The sequence below is a fragment of the Glycine soja genome, chromosome 7, assembly GCF_004193775.1.
Source record: "Glycine soja cultivar W05 chromosome 7, ASM419377v2, whole genome shotgun sequence".
Taxonomy (NCBI): domain Eukaryota; kingdom Viridiplantae; phylum Streptophyta; class Magnoliopsida; order Fabales; family Fabaceae; genus Glycine; species Glycine soja.
In genome coordinates this window covers 44102170-44121550 of record NC_041008.1, presented here as the reverse complement: position 1 = coordinate 44121550, position 19381 = coordinate 44102170, and the positions used below count along the sequence as shown (strand labels likewise).

Genomic DNA, 19381 nt, shown 5'->3' with positions numbered 1-19381 from the left:
TAATAAAATCGTGACATTTGACGATCAACGTTTAATAAAAACGCGACATGTGACGATCAAGGTAAACAATTAATAGTCCATCTTTAAATTCATGAATTAAATTATAGGAATATCAAAATGAAATTCTGAAACAAATTAGGAGATTAAATTTACAATTGTGTTTTTTTTTTTTAAATTTGGTGAATGGTGGATCAAAATGAAATTCTGAAACAAATTAGGAGATTAAATTTACAATTTTGTTTTTTTTTAATTTGGTGAATGGTGAACAGGTGATATTTCCCTAAAAAAACACTATTTGGTGCAGTTGTTAGTTAGGAGGGTTATTATTTCCTATACTCTGGTTCAAGGTTATCAAACTCAAGAGTTTATATAGACTCGTGAGATTTTCATAGATTCAACTCGTGGACTCAACTTGTAGACGTAAGAGTCAATTTCATATAAAAATAATAACAAATTATCTATAAATAACATACCAATTAAATATTTTAACAATATAATAAGGCAAAATAGTAAATCATAAATTTCACAATACTTAAATAACCAAGTCTAGTAATGCATCATTACTAGATAATAACTTGAAAATGTTATAGTAGTGGTTGATCATTCTCATCGCGGATTTGATGTTATTAGAGAACAAGGATTTGATGTTATTAAAGGTGAGAATTTTTGTATTTGAGAGCAACACACTAAATAAATGTATGTTGAACACTAAACAGACAAAAAACAATCTAAAATGATTTACATTTTAGTCTAATTTTTTAACTTGCCGACTCGTTAATTTGGTGGTAAAATCGAGAGTTTACCGAATTTATAGAGTCTACCCAGATTTTACTAAAAAATAATTTAATCAATAGTCAACTCATAAAATTTACTCAATAGTCATCTTGGGAGAGTTTGACAACCATGCTTTATTGTTGTTTATAAAATAATTTGGTGTCTAACTAATTCCATAATGAATGGGTCACTTGAGATATTTAATTTTTGTATTGATTTATATGGATGGCTGTACTAATTTTAGTTTGCAAGTTTTTATTAAGAATGTGCATTTGATTAATAATCTATATATCAATATCAATATACTTAACCCAAATACAAAATACATCAACAAACAACCAATACCATTTAGTAATTATACAAGCAAAATTAATTTTGATAACTATTTTTCAAACATTATTAAATGAGAAAATCAATTTTCTAATATACATATCCATACCAAAATCACGTTAAGAAAACAACTTCATCAGGGCAAAATAAAAGCAAGCGAAACGCTGTGCCGTTTTCCGTAGCGGCTCGCTGCGTTCATAAACCCTCATTTTCATTGCGCAAGAAAATTGAAGAGAAGCAAAACCCCAACATCCCTTTCGCCTCTGCCCTCACCAGAACAGAACATCGTCGTCTCATTTCTGTCCACATCGTCGTAGCAGAGAAGAAGAGAACCTCTTCAATCGGAAATGGACGCCGGTAACGGTTCCGGAGATGCCAAACTCGACAACACACCCACGCAAATGGATTCGGATTCCGGTGCTCAAGTACTAACACGCTTCTCTCTTTCCACTTTTTCTATGTTCTCTCTTAGGAAACGAAATATAGTAAAAAAAAATGAAAATTGATTCCACTATTTAACGGGAAAGTATCAGTTCACAGTTAGATGCGTTGTTGACTTCACGCGACTAGGTCATACTAGGCTCCTAGGATAGTTAAATTGTTTTTCTACAATGGAATAACCCAAACGATGTTTATTTAATTTGATGAGATTTTTTATGCTCATTCTTTGGTTCGACTTTGAAGGCAAAAGACAAAGAAAAGGAGGAACTCACTGAGAATATGAACAAGTTGCATATTGAGGGATCTTCGTCTGGAAGTGGATCATCTAACATCAGAAGAAAACCAGTCATCATTTTAGTTGTGGGAATGGCAGGTGATTTTACATTTATATTTGATATGCCAAGTGTTGGAATTGTTTTTCTTTTTTATACTATGCTCTATGAACAAAGACTCAAAATAAATCTCATCTGTGTATATAGGGAGTGGGAAAACAACACTCATGCATAGGTTGGTTTGCCATACACATTTGAAAGACATTCGGGGTTATGTGATGAATCTCGACCCCGCCGTCATGACACTCCCATATGCTGCTAACATTGATGTGAGAGACACTGTTAAATACAAAGAAGTCATGAAGCAGTTTAACCTTGGCCCTAATGGTGGAATTTTGACTTCCCTGAACTTGTTTGCCACTAAGTTTGATGAGGTAAAGTTGGCTTGTTAATCTCTAAAACTATTGCAAGTTGTGACATTCTTGTCAAATCAAGTTTTACGCACAAGGACATAGTGCTCTCAACGGGTGACCTTATTTGTATCACTAATTTTGTGATTCAAATAAGATTGCTAATAATAGTGGTAATACACGATCCCTACTTCACTGTTAATTATTGAGGCGGGGAGCTTTCCTTGAGCTTCTTTGATCTTATGTTTTGGTTTTACTTTTCCTAATTAAGCTCTTGTTGATACAATTGAGATTGTATTGTGTACATGATTAGTGGCTCATTTGTGTCCTCATTTGTTTTTAGTCTTACTGCACTGCATTTTTTAATGTTTATGGTCCTCATTTTCAGGTAATTTCTGTGATTGAGAAACGGGCAGATCAACTTGACTATGTTCTTGTGGATACCCCTGGTCAGATTGAAATATTTACCTGGTCTGCTTCTGGTGCTATCATTACAGAAGCTTTTGCATCCACATTTCCCACTGTAGTTGCCTATGTAGTTGATACACCCCGTTCAGAAGATCCCACCACTTTCATGAGCAACATGTTGTATGCTTGTAGTATCCTCTATAAGACAAGGTTACCTCTCATCTTGACATTCAACAAGGTTGATGTAGCAGCACATCAATTTGCTTTGGAGGTATTGTTTATCCATAATGAATTTTCTTGTGTTTAGTTTTATTGAAAATGATGTGTTGGTTAGATTAGTTACTTCATTCTTTTTTTGTTAATAATAGGAAGTTTTGATCGACTCACTCACTAACATCAGGTTGCGGTTAACTTGTAAAATCTATTTGCAGAATAGATTATCATATTACTTCAAATTATATTAACCTATTTTGATTGTAATCATTGGTTGTTTTAGAACTGGATCTTATGTTTAAACTTTAAACTCCAAGAGTAGGACATAATGACATGTGGGCTGTATCTATGAGTTTGTTTGGCTTCACAATATAAGATTTTTCAGGACCAGAAAAGATAACATTCAAGTTGATGGAGTCATTGTCCTATAAAGTGGGAGTTGGATATAATTATTCTCTTTTGAAAGATTTATCACTTTGGCATATTTATTTGTATCTCCCTTCTATTGCATGTCTAGAACAACCATTGCATGTATAAACACCAATCAAAAGGGCTTATAGCGGAGCTTGACATTGCTTTCAATTGGAGAAATTGAAGTTAAGGCCAAGAAGTAATTTAAATTTTGAGATTGGAGTGAAATGGAAAACAATATTGATGGAGATAATTATTAATTTCCCCTTTCATGTTGGAGAGTTTATTGTATAGACTATAGAGGGATTGGACCTTTTGATATTATATGTTTATGGATGGGCTCCTTCCTTTTCTTATTTAAGCTGAATCACTTTGTTTCTGCCCACAAAAAATATAATTGGCCTCAAGGCTACTGTATTTGTGGCCTACTTTGCTTCATTTTTATCTAGTCTTTTCCTGGCCTATCAAACTTACATGATCTGTCTTGTTTTTATAGATTGCACCAAATTTATTTTGATTCATTTTTTTCTTTTGTGAAATTTATTGTGTATTTAGTGGATGGAGGATTTTGAGGCGTTCCAAACAGCAGCAAGTTCAGATCAGTCGTACACATCAACTTTAACTCAGAGCCTTTCTCTTGTGCTAGATGAATTCTACAACAATTTAAAATCAGTTGGAGTTTCTGCAGTTTCTGGTGTAGGAATGGAAGCCTTCTTTAATGCTGTCGAAACCAGTGCTGAGGAATACATGGAGACATATAAGTATTGTCTGAGCTTGACAGATTTATTTGTTAGCTTCACTATTACATTATTATTGATTTAGCATGTATAGCAGGGTGTTTGAAATGACTAACCAAATAACTTCATTGTATCGTGGACTATCTAGGGCTGATCTTGATAAAAGACGTGAAGAGAAGCAACGTTTGGAGGAAGACCGCAGGAGGGAGAGCATGGATAAACTGAGGAGGGACATGGAGAAATCTGGGGGAGAAACTGTAGTCTTGAGCACTGGTTTGAAGAACAAAGAAGCAAGTAAAAGCATGATGGATGAAGAGGATGAGGAAGGTGAGGACGAGGAAATGGATGATGATGATGATTTGGGGATATATACTGAAGAGGAGGATGCTATAGATGAGGACGAAGACGAGGAGATTGATAGGTTTGGCTTCTGATGTGATTCCTCACCAGTTGGACTGCATCAGAGCTAGATCTTTGTATAGCGCCTTGACCTTCATTTGGTAAATGTATACAACCTTGAAAGTTTGACTACTAATTAATCAACTAGTTTATTTCATATATACTGTCAGCACTTTTTGCTCTAGGTTCTTTTCGTTTATATTTTTGCACTACTTGCAGAGATAGCTGTGCTTGATTTTGATGCAACTTGTTTTTTGGACTTATAAATGACTTGAACATCTGCTTTGCCAGAAATCTGTAGTGATTTTTTCTCGTGTGACAAGGGATTCTGAGAGGCATTTCCATATCCAACAGACCTGACCAAAATTCCCTTTTTGACAATATAACTAGAAAATTTTGTTTGGAACATAACTCCATAACCTTATAACTGCTTTGTATGTGTAGTTGTGTTATTCTGTATTTCTATTCTCTCTGTCGGTACTCCATTTGTCACGATAATGATATTTTAGATTTTGACCAAACATCGAGTTTCTCTAAACTGAGTCTTCCAGACTGTTGAAAACTTGAAATGTACTTTACAGTTATTCTCTTTGAAGGCAAATATTACTGTAGAATGTGCAGTCTCTCCCTGTGAGACATGAATTATAGAGAAAAAAGAAATTAGAGGAAAAAGAAACAAAGGAGGTAGAAATAAAAGGAAAAGAGTTGGAAAGCGAATTAAAAAAGAGTTGGAAAGTATTATTTGAAAGGATAAAAATAAGAACGGAAAGAAGTGGAAATTATTTTTTCGATCGTTTGAACAAGTACAAGAAACACTAATAAAATGACTAATTTGTATAATTTTTTATTCTAACTAAAAAAATTAAATTTAGCCTAACTTTTTTACTCTATTGTTTTTTAATATAAAACTGTTCATTATGCTATAAAAATGTTAGAAAAAGTAAAACAAATTGAAAAGAACAATTTTCTTTCCTTCGTCTTTTGTGGTTGCCACAATTCTTTCTCTTTTCTTTTAAAATAAACAGTAGAAATTTTGCATTTTCATATTATCATTTTTGTTTCCTTTTCCATTTTTAGAAATCATTACCGTTCTTTTTTATTTATTTGTAAAATTTGTTCCCGGAACTCGACTTTCATTTTTAGTTCTTTCGATGATGGGATGTGTAATTATTTGACATGGTTACAACTAGAACAGTCCACCCGTCACTACTCACGTTCAATGTACAAGTGAAAAAAATAAAAAAAGTAGAATGCAAGGATAGAAAAAATTGACACAAAATGTGCTTTTGGACAATTTAAATATAGTATTACTATAGATTATAAATTACAGAATAGTGACTCTAATTAGCCTTTAGATCCAATATCAATATATAATATGTCATGCAATCCCTAAACTCACCGCTTCACGTGTTTTTGTTTGGGAGGGGGAGGAATAAATTATCGCCGCTTAACGTTCGGCTCAATACCAATTTCCAAAAGCTGAAACAACTCGTATTATAGCATTCAAATTAGTTTCTAAACTTTATTAAAATATAAAGTACATTATTAAAATAATATACATTTAATATTTTGCTTTAATACTACTATATAGTACGAATCATACAGCTTTGCATAATAATAATAATAATGGAGGAATCTAGAAACAGTGATAAACGCTGTTCATAAAATATTCTAACAATGATGTAATCTTGAAACTCTATATGAACCCCACATGGATTGAAAGCATTGGAAACGTATAAAGTGGCAATAATGTATAATAAGTGGAGTAATAGTTTTAAATTTGAGCGAGCTTTATTTTTCAATCAGTTACTTTTTTTTTTTAAACAAAGGTTGAAACTTTTATCCGAAATTCAAGAGATCAAAGTGAGAAATTTACTCTATAAGATCGTAACGGATATAGTAGTGCAGTTTTACCTGAAATCTACAATCTCTATCAGGATTGGCACGTGGCAGTTCCTGATTTGTTCATCAGATAATGTTTTTTTTTATTAAAATCTTAATAAAACAGTTAAGTAAATTACAAAATGAAAAAAAGGGTTTCTAACGAATGAGACAAGTCAGTGCCACGTAGTAGTTATCTTGGGCTGTTTATAAATTCCAAATCCAATCGTCATCATCATCATCGTTCACTATCCAAATAACGTTTTTGTAGTGCAACAAGTACACAATCATTTCATTAACAAGTCCGAATAAAGCTGAACACATTCTCCTTTTTTAGCTATTATTATTGCTGCTATAGTAAACAATAATTACAGAATTAAAGGACATATTGAAAAAATTATTTTCGTTACCGTTCCGAAACAGAAGGAGCTTGAGAGAGGAGAAAAAGGAAAAAGAGAAAGAGTTTTGCAGAGTTGAATCGTGAAAGAGGAATGGCGAAGCACGAGGAGCTTCCGATCCCGATTTACAACAACCTAGAACCTGTCTATGGCGGAAGTTCCGCACTCGAAGAAGCTCAGCTTCGTTTCGACATTTTGAAGTCCAAATTCATCGATATCTTCGGCCATCATCCTCAAATCTTTGCTCGCTCACCCGGTTCCTCTCTCTCTCTCTCTCTGAATTTGTAAAATCTGTATTTCGTTTTCTCCCTTAATTGTTAGTTTTTATGATAATAAGAGATTAGAATATTGCGGTGTTTCATGAATATTTTGGTTTTGCGGTGCAGGGAGAGTGAACTTGATTGGGGAGCATATTGATTATGAAGGTTATTCGGTGCTGCCTATGGCAATTCGGCAAGATACGATCGTGGCGATTCGGAAAAATGATGCCGAAAAGGTTCTCAAGATCGCTAACGTGAATGGTGAAAAATATTCACTTTGTACTTATCCTGCCGATCCTCTCCAGGTGGATCCTCCAATCCTTTTCTGTTTCAAATATTGTATAACAACAATGAAGACCGTTTTCAGAATGTGTGTTTAATATTCTTTATTTATGATTCATTTTGTCAATCTGTTTTGTTGGTAATTTGATTTTATTTTCTTTGGTTGTGTTTTTCATGCAGGAAATCGACTTGAAGAACCACAAATGGGGACATTATTTTATTTGTGGGTGAGTTTATTTCATATTTCTCTTGCCATTTCTTTGGTTGTTTTAAGGTTATAACAATTGCAAGCTCAGTTAGATGTATATGCTTTGTGTTTGTTTTTTTATTTTTAAATCAGCAAAATCAATTATATTAATGAATCGGTACCGGTGGTATCAAACAATACAGTTACATGTATAAATCATTCCCAGGTTAATGGCTATTTATCACACATGCATGACAATAAATACCAATTAAGCCAAAGCCCCACAACAAAGCACATATCCAACGTGACCAAAATCCCATCTGACTACAACGCATACAGTGATGTGTTCCCACTCAGATTAATTGTAATATACAATGTATGTTACAGCCCTAACCGCTATACCATGAAAGAAACTCATAAAAACTTGATTAGTCAATTACCCCACCCGAAGCCTATCTTATATCAAATGTTGGCAAATGAATTATAAGGCTTCCCCATCTAGCAGGCATGCTCCCGGGTTCAAAGACCACAAAAGGAAGGAGCACTATTCAAATGATTTAAACTTCTGCCTTAACCAGGACCAAGCAACAAACTTCACTTCCTGAACCAGCGCCAAAGCATCAAAATCCTCATTTCTAAAAATACATGCATTTCTATTCTTCCAAATACACCACACACATGCACATCATACCACATACAGGCTTTCTTTCCTTATTCTAGAAGCACTGTTTTCAAATTGAGTCATCCGTAACAAGTTTTCCACACAACATCCAGCTTATGGCACGAAAAGAGGACATGAGAATAGGATTCTTCTATTTCAAGACAAAAAGGACACACATAGGCCACATCTTGGAGAATCACATTCCTTTTTCTACGATTATCATATGTAGGAAGTCTTATAGTTCTGCTTAATGAACCTTGATTAACACTATCGAGATGATATAGATTGTTTGTCATTCAAACTATTACTATTTACCAATGTGCATACTGGTTACTTTTTGAATTTAAATTATAAAAAGGAGTGCTTGCAAGTCATTTTAACGATACATTTACCATTTGTAGTGTGAAATTTTAAATGATCTACTATATATGAATGAAGGGGCTTAGAGATAGATGTGGTGGTTTCCTTTTTTGGGTGAACAAGAAAGAGTGTATAGCATTGTTGTTCAATTCAGTATTAATAGATAATGTAACTACTGTAGGTACAAAGGTTTCCATGACTATGCAAAATTGAAAGGAGTGGATGTTGGCAAACCTGTTGGACTTGAAGTTCTTGTTGATGGAACAGTGCCGACAGGTGTGTTCATTAGTTTTGAATTAGAATGGTGCTGCTAAGGACATGTAAATTTACCTCTAAGTTAATGTTGATCATTATATCTTGATCTCTATTAGAGATGACAATTTGTCCGTTGATGGCAATAAATTAAAAGGAAAAAGAGCAATAATTTATTTATTTCTTTACAGGTTCTGGACTATCAAGCTCTGCAGCATTTGTCTGCTCATCCACAATTGCTATTATGGCTGCTTTTGATGTGAACTTCCCGAAGGTATGCCTTCTGGGCTAGAATGCACATGTGTCGGTGTTATAGTTTGTGCAGAGCAAATTATGTTCAGTGAGCGTTGAATGGATAAATTGTTTGCATATATAGCTTGTAAGATTTTATTTTTTTTATAGTAATTATTCAGAGTTATGATAAGGAGTTAAGTGCTGGAATTTTATGTGCCATTTACGTAACAATAGAAAAAAAAGTTGAATTTTTAGGAGTGGAATAATTTACTACAGTGCTTTTATTGAATACATCTCTTTTTGAAAAATATTCTATTGTTGTTTGTTTAATATTTTTTGTTTATTCTGTTTCTGACAAATTATCATATATTGTTGACAGAAAGAACTTGCACAAGTTACATGTGATTGTGAACGACATATTGGGACTCAATCTGGTGGGATGGATCAGGTTGTGTACATCTTTCATTACAGATATTTTAAGTTGTAATTTTAATGTGAACATGTACCAACTACCTATCCAAATATGGTCTTTTCCTCTGTATCTCCTATGGGATGACACTCACAAGTCATAACTACTATGCTACAGCTTCTTGCGGATTGGCACTAATTGACCAATGTTTATAACTAACATTCAAATTATAATGTCTCAGGTGAAAAATTGAACATGTGCATATGGTGTTGCTTAATCCATCAATCAGAACTAAACTGTATCAAATATATTAAAATGAGTTGTTTTTGGGTAGGAAGTGATGTAAATAATTTATTTAATTTCCATAATTTAAGGATGATTAATTGTAGGACACCATTCTTGTGGCCACAATTTGAAAATGATACTCATTTCACTGTAGATGTATGCTTGCATCATATTGTCCATTGATGCATTAATCTGCTTCCAACTGGTTCTCATCAGATTTTTTCCTTTTTTTTTGGCACTGTATGTAGGATTTATGATCCAACTTGTGCTTCTCTTCTTTGGATGTTCTGACATTTTACCTGGACTAAAATCTTTTTATTTGGTTTTACTTGACAGGCAATCTCTGTCATGGCCAAGACTGGGTTTGCAGAACTGATTGATTTCAACCCAATTCGTGCAACAGATGTGCAACTTCCTGCTGGTGGGACTTTTGTGATAGCTCATTCTTTGGCAGAGTCTCAAAAGGCTGTTACTGCTGCCACAAATTATAATAATAGGGTTGTCGAATGCCGTTTGGCTTCTGTGAGTACATTTCAACCTAAATAATGTTACTCTTGTACTTACTCCCTAATTACTATTTATGGAGTGAAACATTTTTACCACCCAATTTTATATAACCTGTCAGGGTACACATTTATTGAATGGGAATGCATAAATAGTTTGGTGGTGTCTTCTTTGTTTGTTTGTTTGATGCAAAGAGAGGACGGTGATTTGAACCAACTTATGACTTCTTGCAAACTACCAAAACCACTTGTCCTAGTCCACTTCTAGTGGAATAGATTGGTCAATTAGATCATTTAACTTGTTTAATTTCGTTCATATCCTGGAATCCAATCATTATATTAACTATTTCTATTATTGAATTGAACAAGAAAAATCCGGTTCATTTCAGTTGTTGTTGGTACTTTCATGTTGGATTTAATCATTGTATACACATGTATGTGTGCATGCATCAAAAGCTAGTTGCTTAGGCAGACCAGCAACTTGCAAGCCCTTTTGGTTTGTCGATTATATTTATTATCTAAAAACTCTACTGTGAAATTTTCCAGATTGTGCTCGCTATAAAGCTAGGGATGGATCCAAAAGAGGCAATTTCAAAAGTGAACACACTGTCTGATGTTGAAGGGTTATGTGTATCATTTGCTGGTATTCATAACTCATCTGATCCTGTACTTGCTGTAAAGGTAATTGTACCTGGTATGATGTCATCCTTAGAATTAGCCTTGCCTGACACTATCTTTTTATTTTTATTGAGAACATTTCATTTCAATCAATATGGATTTCTTTGCATTTTAGTATTCTCTTGTGTTTGTAAAATTCTCAAACCTTTACCTGTTATAAAAACTTTCCTTTTGGTACAGGAATATTTGAAGGAAGAACCATATACAGCTGAAGAAATTGAAGCAGTTACAGGGGAAAAGCTGACTTCATTTTTGAACAATAATGCAGCTTATTTAGAAGTTGTAAAAGTTGCAAAGCAATATAAATTACATCAGGTTATTTTTTTAAGCTTCATTAGCAAAGTTACTCCTATTTGTATAAATCATAATAAGATCTGAATATATTATTTATTGTCAGTTTGGTTAAAAAAAAACATTTTTAAATGGTATATGTCATTTGTTTTGTTCTGTACTTCTGTAACTGACTAGAAACCACTACTGGTTTAGTGTTCATATCTCTGGATTTTATTTAAGCCCGGTGGTGGAGTTACTTTTATCCCACCTGCATAAGCATGTGACAATTGCTGATTGGATAAATTTAGTACTTCGTATATCTGGACTGCAAATTTTATTATATAGTTAGAAGGTTTCATGTATGACATACTCCAATTGGAAAATATCTATAAATTTCTTGTGCTTTTGTATTTCACCATTACCATTAAGCATTTTCATTGGTAGAAAGTATTAACAGGTAATGCATTATCCCTTTTATATGCTGTTATTTAATTTTGACACATTTTGTTTCTAGAGAGCTGCTCATGTGTATTCAGAAGCCAAGAGGGTACATGCTTTCAAGGATGTTGTATCCTCAACTCTAAGGTGAGTCTTTTGGATCTATCTTATGTAGCTATGCATCTGTGCTGTTTGTTTTCAATGTAATTCTCATTAACATTTTCATATTGCTTAAAAGTTAGTAGTTCATAGCTTCTAGAAGTAATTCTTTTGTAAGTGATCTAAAGGTTTCTTTTATATTCACTGCTCAATTATTTTCAGCGACGAGGACATGCTAAAGAAGCTTGGCGACCTTATGAACGAAAGTCATCATAGCTGCAGCGTTTTATATGAATGCAGGTATTGACTTACAGTACTCTTAAAATGTATGCATTGTCAATTGTTTGGTTCTGTCTGGAAGGATTATTTTATAAGGCATGATTTGTCATGTGAGCTTTTCCAACCTTAAAAATAGCAGAATGAAGCATACTTCCTTGTAAAATGTAGTTTCCTTTGTATGCACTATTGATATTCTTTATTAATGGAATCAGCTGTCCGGAGTTGGAAGAACTTGTAAATATTTGTCGTAACAATGGTGCTCTTGGGGCAAGGCTTACTGGAGCTGGATGGGGTGGTTGTGCTGTTGCTTTGGTGAAAGAGAGCATAGTTCCACAATTTATCCTTAATTTGAAGGTTTGTTATCATATTATACTTGACATTCCTAATTAATCGTTGGAGATTTGGAGCTAACAAGTTGTCAATGCTGAATTTTATATCCATTGCAGGAATGTTTCTACCAGTCTAGAATAGACAAGGGCGTTATTAAGAAGAACGATCTTGGCCTTTATGTATTTGCTTCCAAGCCATCAAGTGGTGCGGCTATCTTCAAGTTTTAGTGTTCTTTAACCCGCTTCCCTTCTTATGGCTGCAACTTTCTTCCCGAGATCTAAACACAAATTAGATGCAATTTCTGATGGAGTAAGATTAAATGGTACCCTCATCGTTAAGTTATTTTAGTTGATACAATGAAAACAAATAATGTTATTGCCGAATGGCTAAGTCATCTTCTGTAATGGAAAAATAAACGTGTTATCACGAAAACAGCGTTTAAACTCTTACGTAGTTGCTATGATTAGATAATTGTAAAAATCCTTAATGTTTTAATATATATTGATTTTGGAACAATGGTGGCATGCAATATGTGATTTGATAATATAAAGATTTTCACCTGAACAAATTATGAAATTAGAGATGAGAAATGCGTATAAAGATTGAGTGGTGATTTGGCATAAAAGGATTTAATTTGAGTAAATTACGTCTTACTATATTACACTGACACTCCCAATAAGGAAAGATGTTGTAAATATTAAACAAACAGTATTGTGTGTAATTTGAAAAAATATCAGGGTGTTAATGTAATTTGCTTATTTAATTTTGATTGGCGGGTATTGTAGGTTAACTTTTTTGGGGCTACAGAAATGGAAAGACTAATTTTAAATGATATTTTCATATTGATCCCTACATTCGGATTAATGTTACACAATAATATTTTTTTATCAGAAAAAAAGATATATTGATGAAATGGGCACAAGATATACCCATGATGGTTACATAAATCATTCCATAATACCTGTCAACTCTGCAAGTTGGCTTTCTCATATTTAGCATTGAGATTGCAAATATTTAATAACCCATTCCAAGACTGGCATAAATATCAACCCACAATTAAAATTACAACTGACAGTAACTTAGTTCCTATTTCCCTTCTACTCATAACCTTCTTTGATCACAATTATTACCCTTCACTGATCATAAATGTAATTAAGAAATTAAATAGCTACCATTGAGACAGAGACTATATTATTAGCAAGATTAACCCACTCCTCCATCATGTCTTCAAACTCATCCCCTCAAGGCACGTTAATAGCTTCGGCCTATTTCATTGACACCAAATGCTACAATAATATTTTGTGAAAATCATTCACTGGTTGGGTCAAGGTTAATTATGATGTCTTTTTGGAAAAGATTAATGGTCTTGCGGGTGTGGGGGAGTTATGCGGAATCATGAGAGAAAATTCTTGGTGGCTTTCTCCATTATGTTGGGACAATATAGTAACATGAAGGTTTAGCTTTGGGCGTTTTGGCTTGGTCTTGACTCTTGAGATTGCATGGGATCATAGATTTGGATACCACTAAAGAGTATTAAATTCCTCCTTATCCCAACAACCTCTCCTAAATATCTCACATTTATCGAATCTATTTAGAGGATGAGCAAACTCAATGGTTTCGGGAAGCAAATCAAGCTGTTGATTTACTTGCTAAGTTTAATAGGATTTTTAGTATCTTCAAGTTCTTGTTCATCTGGTGTTACTGAGAGATGATTCTCTCGTAGATTTTAAGTTTATCCATTTCTCCAAAACAAAAATTGCTTTTTGAAAATGTAAAAATAAAAACAATATCTAATAAGAGTTCATTTTGTTTTTTAGACATCGCGACATTGTGAAATATTCATAGCTGGTCATCTCTTTGGTCGTTAGTGGTTATTGAAATAAAGATCGAAAGTGATTGTGTTCAAAATGGTCGTTGGAAACTGTTTGGTAAGAAAACGCGTAGAATTAAGACCAGTATGCCGTGACCAAAATGGACTTACATAGATTTAAAAAGTTTATAACAATACATAAAAATAAATTCTAAAATTACAAGAGAAAGTAATTTCTTCCAAGTATTTTAGTTTTTTAAAGTAAATTGTCAATTCTATAACTTAAAAGAATAAATAGTGATGATTAATTTTGCAGAGAGAAGATAATAGTGATTACATGGATTTATCTTGATTTTGTTATTTTAATTACAACTAAAGTTAAATATAATGTAGAAGTCATATTCATAAGTTTATATTGTATAAAATATTAGTGACAGTTATAGATAATGTCCCATATTATGCACAGTAATATATTGTCAATATATAAAATAAATTTTACGTAATTTCACCTCTGGTGATCTATATATATATATTTATAGGATTTTATACTTTTTTATCTCTGGTGATAAAATGTATACTATTTGGATAAATTAACAATATATTGCCATTTTATCAAACATGTAATTATTGTCAAACAAACCAATGCGTGATCTGCCTTCAAGAGTAAAAATATTTGTATGTATAATTGCTAAATATATATTTGAATTGCAAAGGCTGTTGCTTATGTAATCTCTTCTTTCTTAACAGCTTAACACAAGGAATAGTGAATACTCTAATTCCATTTTTGGAATACAACTTGATCTGAATAATCAATCAGAATCAAAATAATCATACTCAAAGTGAGCTTTCCAATATATCGGGGGGGTTGGGAAAGTGAGATTTCCAATTCTAACAAATTTCAAGCTTCAACGGCTCCCAAGTTCAACAGCATGGTGATGATCTTCAGAAGCAGAATTGAAGTGAGACAATTAGAGTCGGTGCAAGTTCTAATCTGCCAGCAATAAAGACTTTTTCTTCACATAAAGTTTATAGTTTATGATGGAATTGTATAACAGCAAAGATCCTACAAACATATCCATCAGCTGTAAGGGTTGCCACGAGCGCATGTCATGATTTAAGCAGTTAAAAGACCTTTGCAATAGGGTCCTCTGACCCTGCACAAAATGGCATTTTTACTAATTGAACAGAAAGAAAAAAAAATGGTTATAAAACCACTAAAAATACTATAGGCTGCCTTTGTTAAAAAAAAAAACTAAAATATGTTTTTAATCTTTTAAATTTGGATAATAACTTTTTTAGTCTTTAAAAAAAAATCTATTTTTATCATGATTTTGAAATCTAGATCGGACTGGTTAGTTTGATCGAGAATCAATCACATGTCCAGTTTAATGCTTCCTAATGTGTCATTAAATCAGCTCAAAACCTTGAACAAGTCAAAAACGGGTAAAACCCAATGCATTAACCGATTTTTATTAGTCTCTCAAATTTTTAGAAAGTTATTTTTAGTCTCTCTTTCTTTAATAATGTTATAATTTGTGACAGTTTTTCATCGTCAAAAATATTTTTTTAATCTAATTTCTTTAAAAATCATTTATGTCAATTTAAAATTATCATATGTAAAAAAATATCACAATTCTACATCAATATTTTTATGTTTTTTCTTTAAAACAACTAATTATTTTTTAAAAATTAAATTAAAAAATAATTTATGATTTAAAACTATCACTATTTGTGATATCATGAATATAATGAATAAAGATGGATTAAAAGTAACTTTTGAAAATATGAGGGACTAATAAAAATAAATATTTTTTTAATAGCTAAAAAAATAATTATTTAAATTTAAAAGATTAAAAATATATTTAAGTCAAAAAATAATAACCAATTATCAATGAAACTGTTATGCTTCAGTTGAAGATGGATGCAGCAAGATGCTATGTATTTCATTTGCTCAGAGACCTAGATAACACCTTTAAAGTGTTATTAGCTTCAAAGGTTTGGTATAGTTGAATCCTCAAGCCTTAAGCGTCCATGCTAATATCACTACCTTTTTGCAAACTTGCATTTAGTAAATGAATAAATTAGACTGGAGCTCAAATATTGATTTTCTATCTAAAAACTCATGCCAAAGTTAGAAAGCAATATTAGAATCCTAACTTCCAAAATTCAGGTATTGCTTTTGTTTTGCTGTATCCTTGCCAACAATGCACACAATATCAACATTTGCAAGTCTTTTACTTTTTGACTATTTTTGCCTTTCAAAAAACAGTTAAAAATAATAAAAAGTGAGCATTATACAAAAAACATTGTTAAGTTTCAAACTTCATCTTCAAGTCTCTTAAGGGTTTGATGACATAATACTCTCCATCAATTTGTAGGATTTCCCCCCTTTGTGCCACTCTGACCTCTCCCTGTAGAAAGTAGCAATGACAAAATTAGTAATTAACTGTTGTACCTTAAGAAATCATATAAACTACTAATTTATATTCTTTTCCTTTCTGAGTTTACTTGTTTATCAGATGAAGGTGAACATGTTACGGAAGGATTACCATATAAGACATGTTACGGAAGGATTACCATATAAGACATGCAATGCAACTCACAAAGAATGACAAATTTCATTCTAAAAAAAAAAGTAAAAGGTTTGACATAGAGATAATTAAAATGACTCTGAATATATAGCCTAGGGAAGAACCTTCCTCAATTATCATCAAATCAAAGTGAAAGTTATAAATTGCCATTAAAAAGTTATGAAATTATCTGATGGTCCATACTAAATTTCGCTTGAGCTTAAACCACAGTCGTTGGATCACTTCCTCCAAAAGATAAGAGTTGTTTATGTTAGGGCCTGGCAAATCTTGAAATATCAGAACCCACGTGCTTTTGTAGCTTAGTTATTAGATGTGGGTTCAAATTGCACGTGGTTGTGCAAAAGCCCCTATCACGACTTATTCAATTGATTATTAACGATAAACGTCAAAACTATTAAATCTTTGAATATAATATCCAAGAAAAATCTTGGCATTTAGTAATAATTTGATTTTGGTTCTTTCATTTTTCAGTTCTTGGTGACAGAGATATTTCACGGGAAGTGAAAATTCAAAACACACACAAACATAATAGATTTTTTATTTTATTTTATTTTTTATGTTTGTATGGTACGAGGGGAAAAATTCGCCAACTAAGCGATTCAGCTCATCAATTATTAATTTTCTGCAAATTGTTCTCTCTTTCTTCTTTATATTTTTTATATGCTTGAATTTTATTTATACACAGGGCTTGGCAAAGGACCCTATACATCTTGCTAAATCGGTGAATTGCTTATATTAGTTAATGTTTTTTATTCCGCAAGCCAATCTTATAAAGGGGCAGTGTTTATTGTTCAAAGAATTGTAAATAATTGTAAATGTCATTATTATTTATCCTTTAAAAATACATAGTTGATTTAAGCTTTTCTGGAAAAAGAACAAGGGCAACTGCAGCTAGAAATCAATCAATCATTATTCATCACTACTTGCTTTTAAAAGAAAACAATGTGAATGTGTAAAAGTTCATATTTTCTTTTGATACATAAACTTTTAGAATGGGATGACCGACGGTGCCTAAATTATCTAAGATGAAAAAAGCCTACAATTTTCTTTAAAATATAGGTAGTTCCATTTCCCTGTTTACACTATCTCACCAACAACTTATAATTTCAATTTCTATTAGTATCCTGTCTTACACAAAAAAAATCTTATTAAAATTTATTAAGTATATAAATGATTACTGATTAGGTCTATTCACACTTTTATTTGTCAATTTTCACTCTTTATTATGTATTAAAAATTTATAATTATAATTTTTAAATTAACCTTATTTAAAAAATATTGCATAAACTTCAAAGTTAAAATTAAACACAACTGCCATAAATAGTTCTTTATTCTTAGTTTTAACATAATGTCCAGTGGATTATTGAATTTTAAAATTTCAAATTTATCAGAAAATAGAACTACTTTTTACTTTAGAAAATATCACATTTTTTTATAATAGTCGGTGATAAATTCCAAACCACAACTTTAAATAAAAATTTCATTTCTATCTAACTTGAATAGGATTAGAGAATGCATGTGATCTCTTAAAAAAAAATATTGATTAAATTTTTTAAATGATGACCCATGTATCATTTGTAAAAGGTAATCTCGTTTATGCCGAGAAAATCTATAATATGATGGGTTTGTTTTTTAAATTAAAAATGTTTTAATTTAAAATATTTTTTAAGAGAATTAAGCTATCACTTAAACTGGTTAGTCGTTTGTTTCTTAGTTAATTTAAATTATTAGTAAATATGGATCGATGTTGACTATTTTTCAGATTTATAAACGGAGAGAGTGCATACAAAATAATCACTTCTTAAGTGGTAAGTATCACATCCATTACACTATAGTAAGTATCAAAGAGACACATAAGTCCTTTTAATAGTTTTTTCCTTGTAGAGGCACATGGCTTCATTCTTTTAACTACATTTACACTTAAGCATTGAGATGCTTAAAGCAAAATTTCAAAAGTGAAAAAAGAGAAGAATAATTGGTAAAGGTTAATGCATTTAACTAAAATTCTTAAATAAAAGTGTAATTCAAACAGGTTAATTTTAACAATCCCTAAAGTGCTAATTGATCTATCTAGTTGTATATTCAATTAAAATTTAATAAAAATTATACAAGGGCAGTCTCAGAAAATAAAATTATAAAATTATTAATGAAGAATGTAAATTAGGAAATGATAATGTGAATAGAACCTTTACTCTTTAAAACATAGTCAGATAATAATGTTATAGAAAAATTTGAATACTATTAAGTTTTCGTACGTGTTTCGGAAGACTAATCCTTTCTACTTAATTCAACCTTGTTAGTTATAATATAATAATTTTATACAATTGATTTATAAACACGATTCAAACAATGTATACAAAAATATAAAAGTTAAATTAGATTAAATTAAAATTTAATTGAAAACTCATTCTAATTGATGGGGAAGAAGAAGTTCATATTGTAGGAGTCTCACCTTGCCTCCCAAACTTGACAACTTTGTGTTTCTCTTCCTCTTTTGAAACAAAGAGTGGAAAGAAACAATTGTCCCAAGGGAAACTATCAGCACTGATTAATAATGGTGACTAGGGCAGGATCATTATAAGGAATCATCCTTTTAAGATACCCAGCATATCTGTCACTTATTTTGGTGCACTGCTCCTACCCACCTCCCATTTTTTCATTCGGCTGAACCCAATTTCTTGACAAATAAAAATATAAGAAAAAATAATTGGCTATACATTAAATTTTTAAACTATATGGAAAAGTTGCTGCACATTCTGCCTTTTATATATCCGAT

General features: G+C 31.9%; 2 protein-coding genes across 2 annotated transcripts; both read left to right on the top strand.

The window, feature by feature from the left end:
• The first annotated feature begins 1240 nt into the window (after positions 1–1240).
• On the top strand, positions 1241–4746 carry LOC114419949 (GPN-loop GTPase QQT2-like). Its single transcript, XM_028385772.1, has 6 exons — positions 1241–1529; positions 1789–1918; positions 2025–2251; positions 2616–2906; positions 3815–4020; positions 4145–4746. Exons 1-6 carry the CDS (start codon positions 1452–1454, stop codon positions 4428–4430), a joined length of 1218 nt encoding a protein of 405 aa, XP_028241573.1. The 5' UTR covers positions 1241–1451; the 3' UTR covers positions 4431–4746.
• Positions 4747–6544: 1798 nt separating this feature from the next.
• LOC114419948 (galactokinase-like) lies at positions 6545–12720 on the top strand. The gene is made up of 13 exons (XM_028385771.1): positions 6545–6930; positions 7061–7239; positions 7397–7443; positions 8606–8700; positions 8868–8950; positions 9290–9358; positions 9941–10126; positions 10654–10788; positions 10966–11100; positions 11573–11643; positions 11818–11895; positions 12087–12228; positions 12321–12720. The coding sequence occupies exons 1-13, from the start codon at positions 6768–6770 to the stop codon at positions 12429–12431; spliced, it is 1494 nt and encodes a 497-aa protein (XP_028241572.1). The 5' UTR covers positions 6545–6767; the 3' UTR covers positions 12432–12720.
• Positions 12721–19381: the final 6661 nt, after the last annotated feature.

Excerpts from the sequence above, each read along its gene's own strand:
- LOC114419949 (XM_028385772.1), top strand. The coding sequence starts at position 1,452 with ATGGACGCCGGTAACGGTTCCGGAGATGCCAAACTCGACAACACACCC. Across the intron at positions 1,530-1,788 it reads ATTCGGATTCCGGTGCTCAA|GCAAAAGACAAAGAAAAGGA; the intron begins GTACTAACACGC and ends TCGACTTTGAAG. Across the intron at positions 2,907-3,814 it reads CACATCAATTTGCTTTGGAG|TGGATGGAGGATTTTGAGGC; the intron begins GTATTGTTTATC and ends TTGTGTATTTAG.
- LOC114419948 (XM_028385771.1), top strand. The coding sequence starts at position 6,768 with ATGGCGAAGCACGAGGAGCTTCCGATCCCGATTTACAACAACCTAGAA. Across the intron at positions 7,240-7,396 it reads ATCCTGCCGATCCTCTCCAG|GAAATCGACTTGAAGAACCA; the intron begins GTGGATCCTCCA and ends TTTTTCATGCAG. Across the intron at positions 9,359-9,940 it reads AATCTGGTGGGATGGATCAG|GCAATCTCTGTCATGGCCAA; the intron begins GTTGTGTACATC and ends TTTACTTGACAG.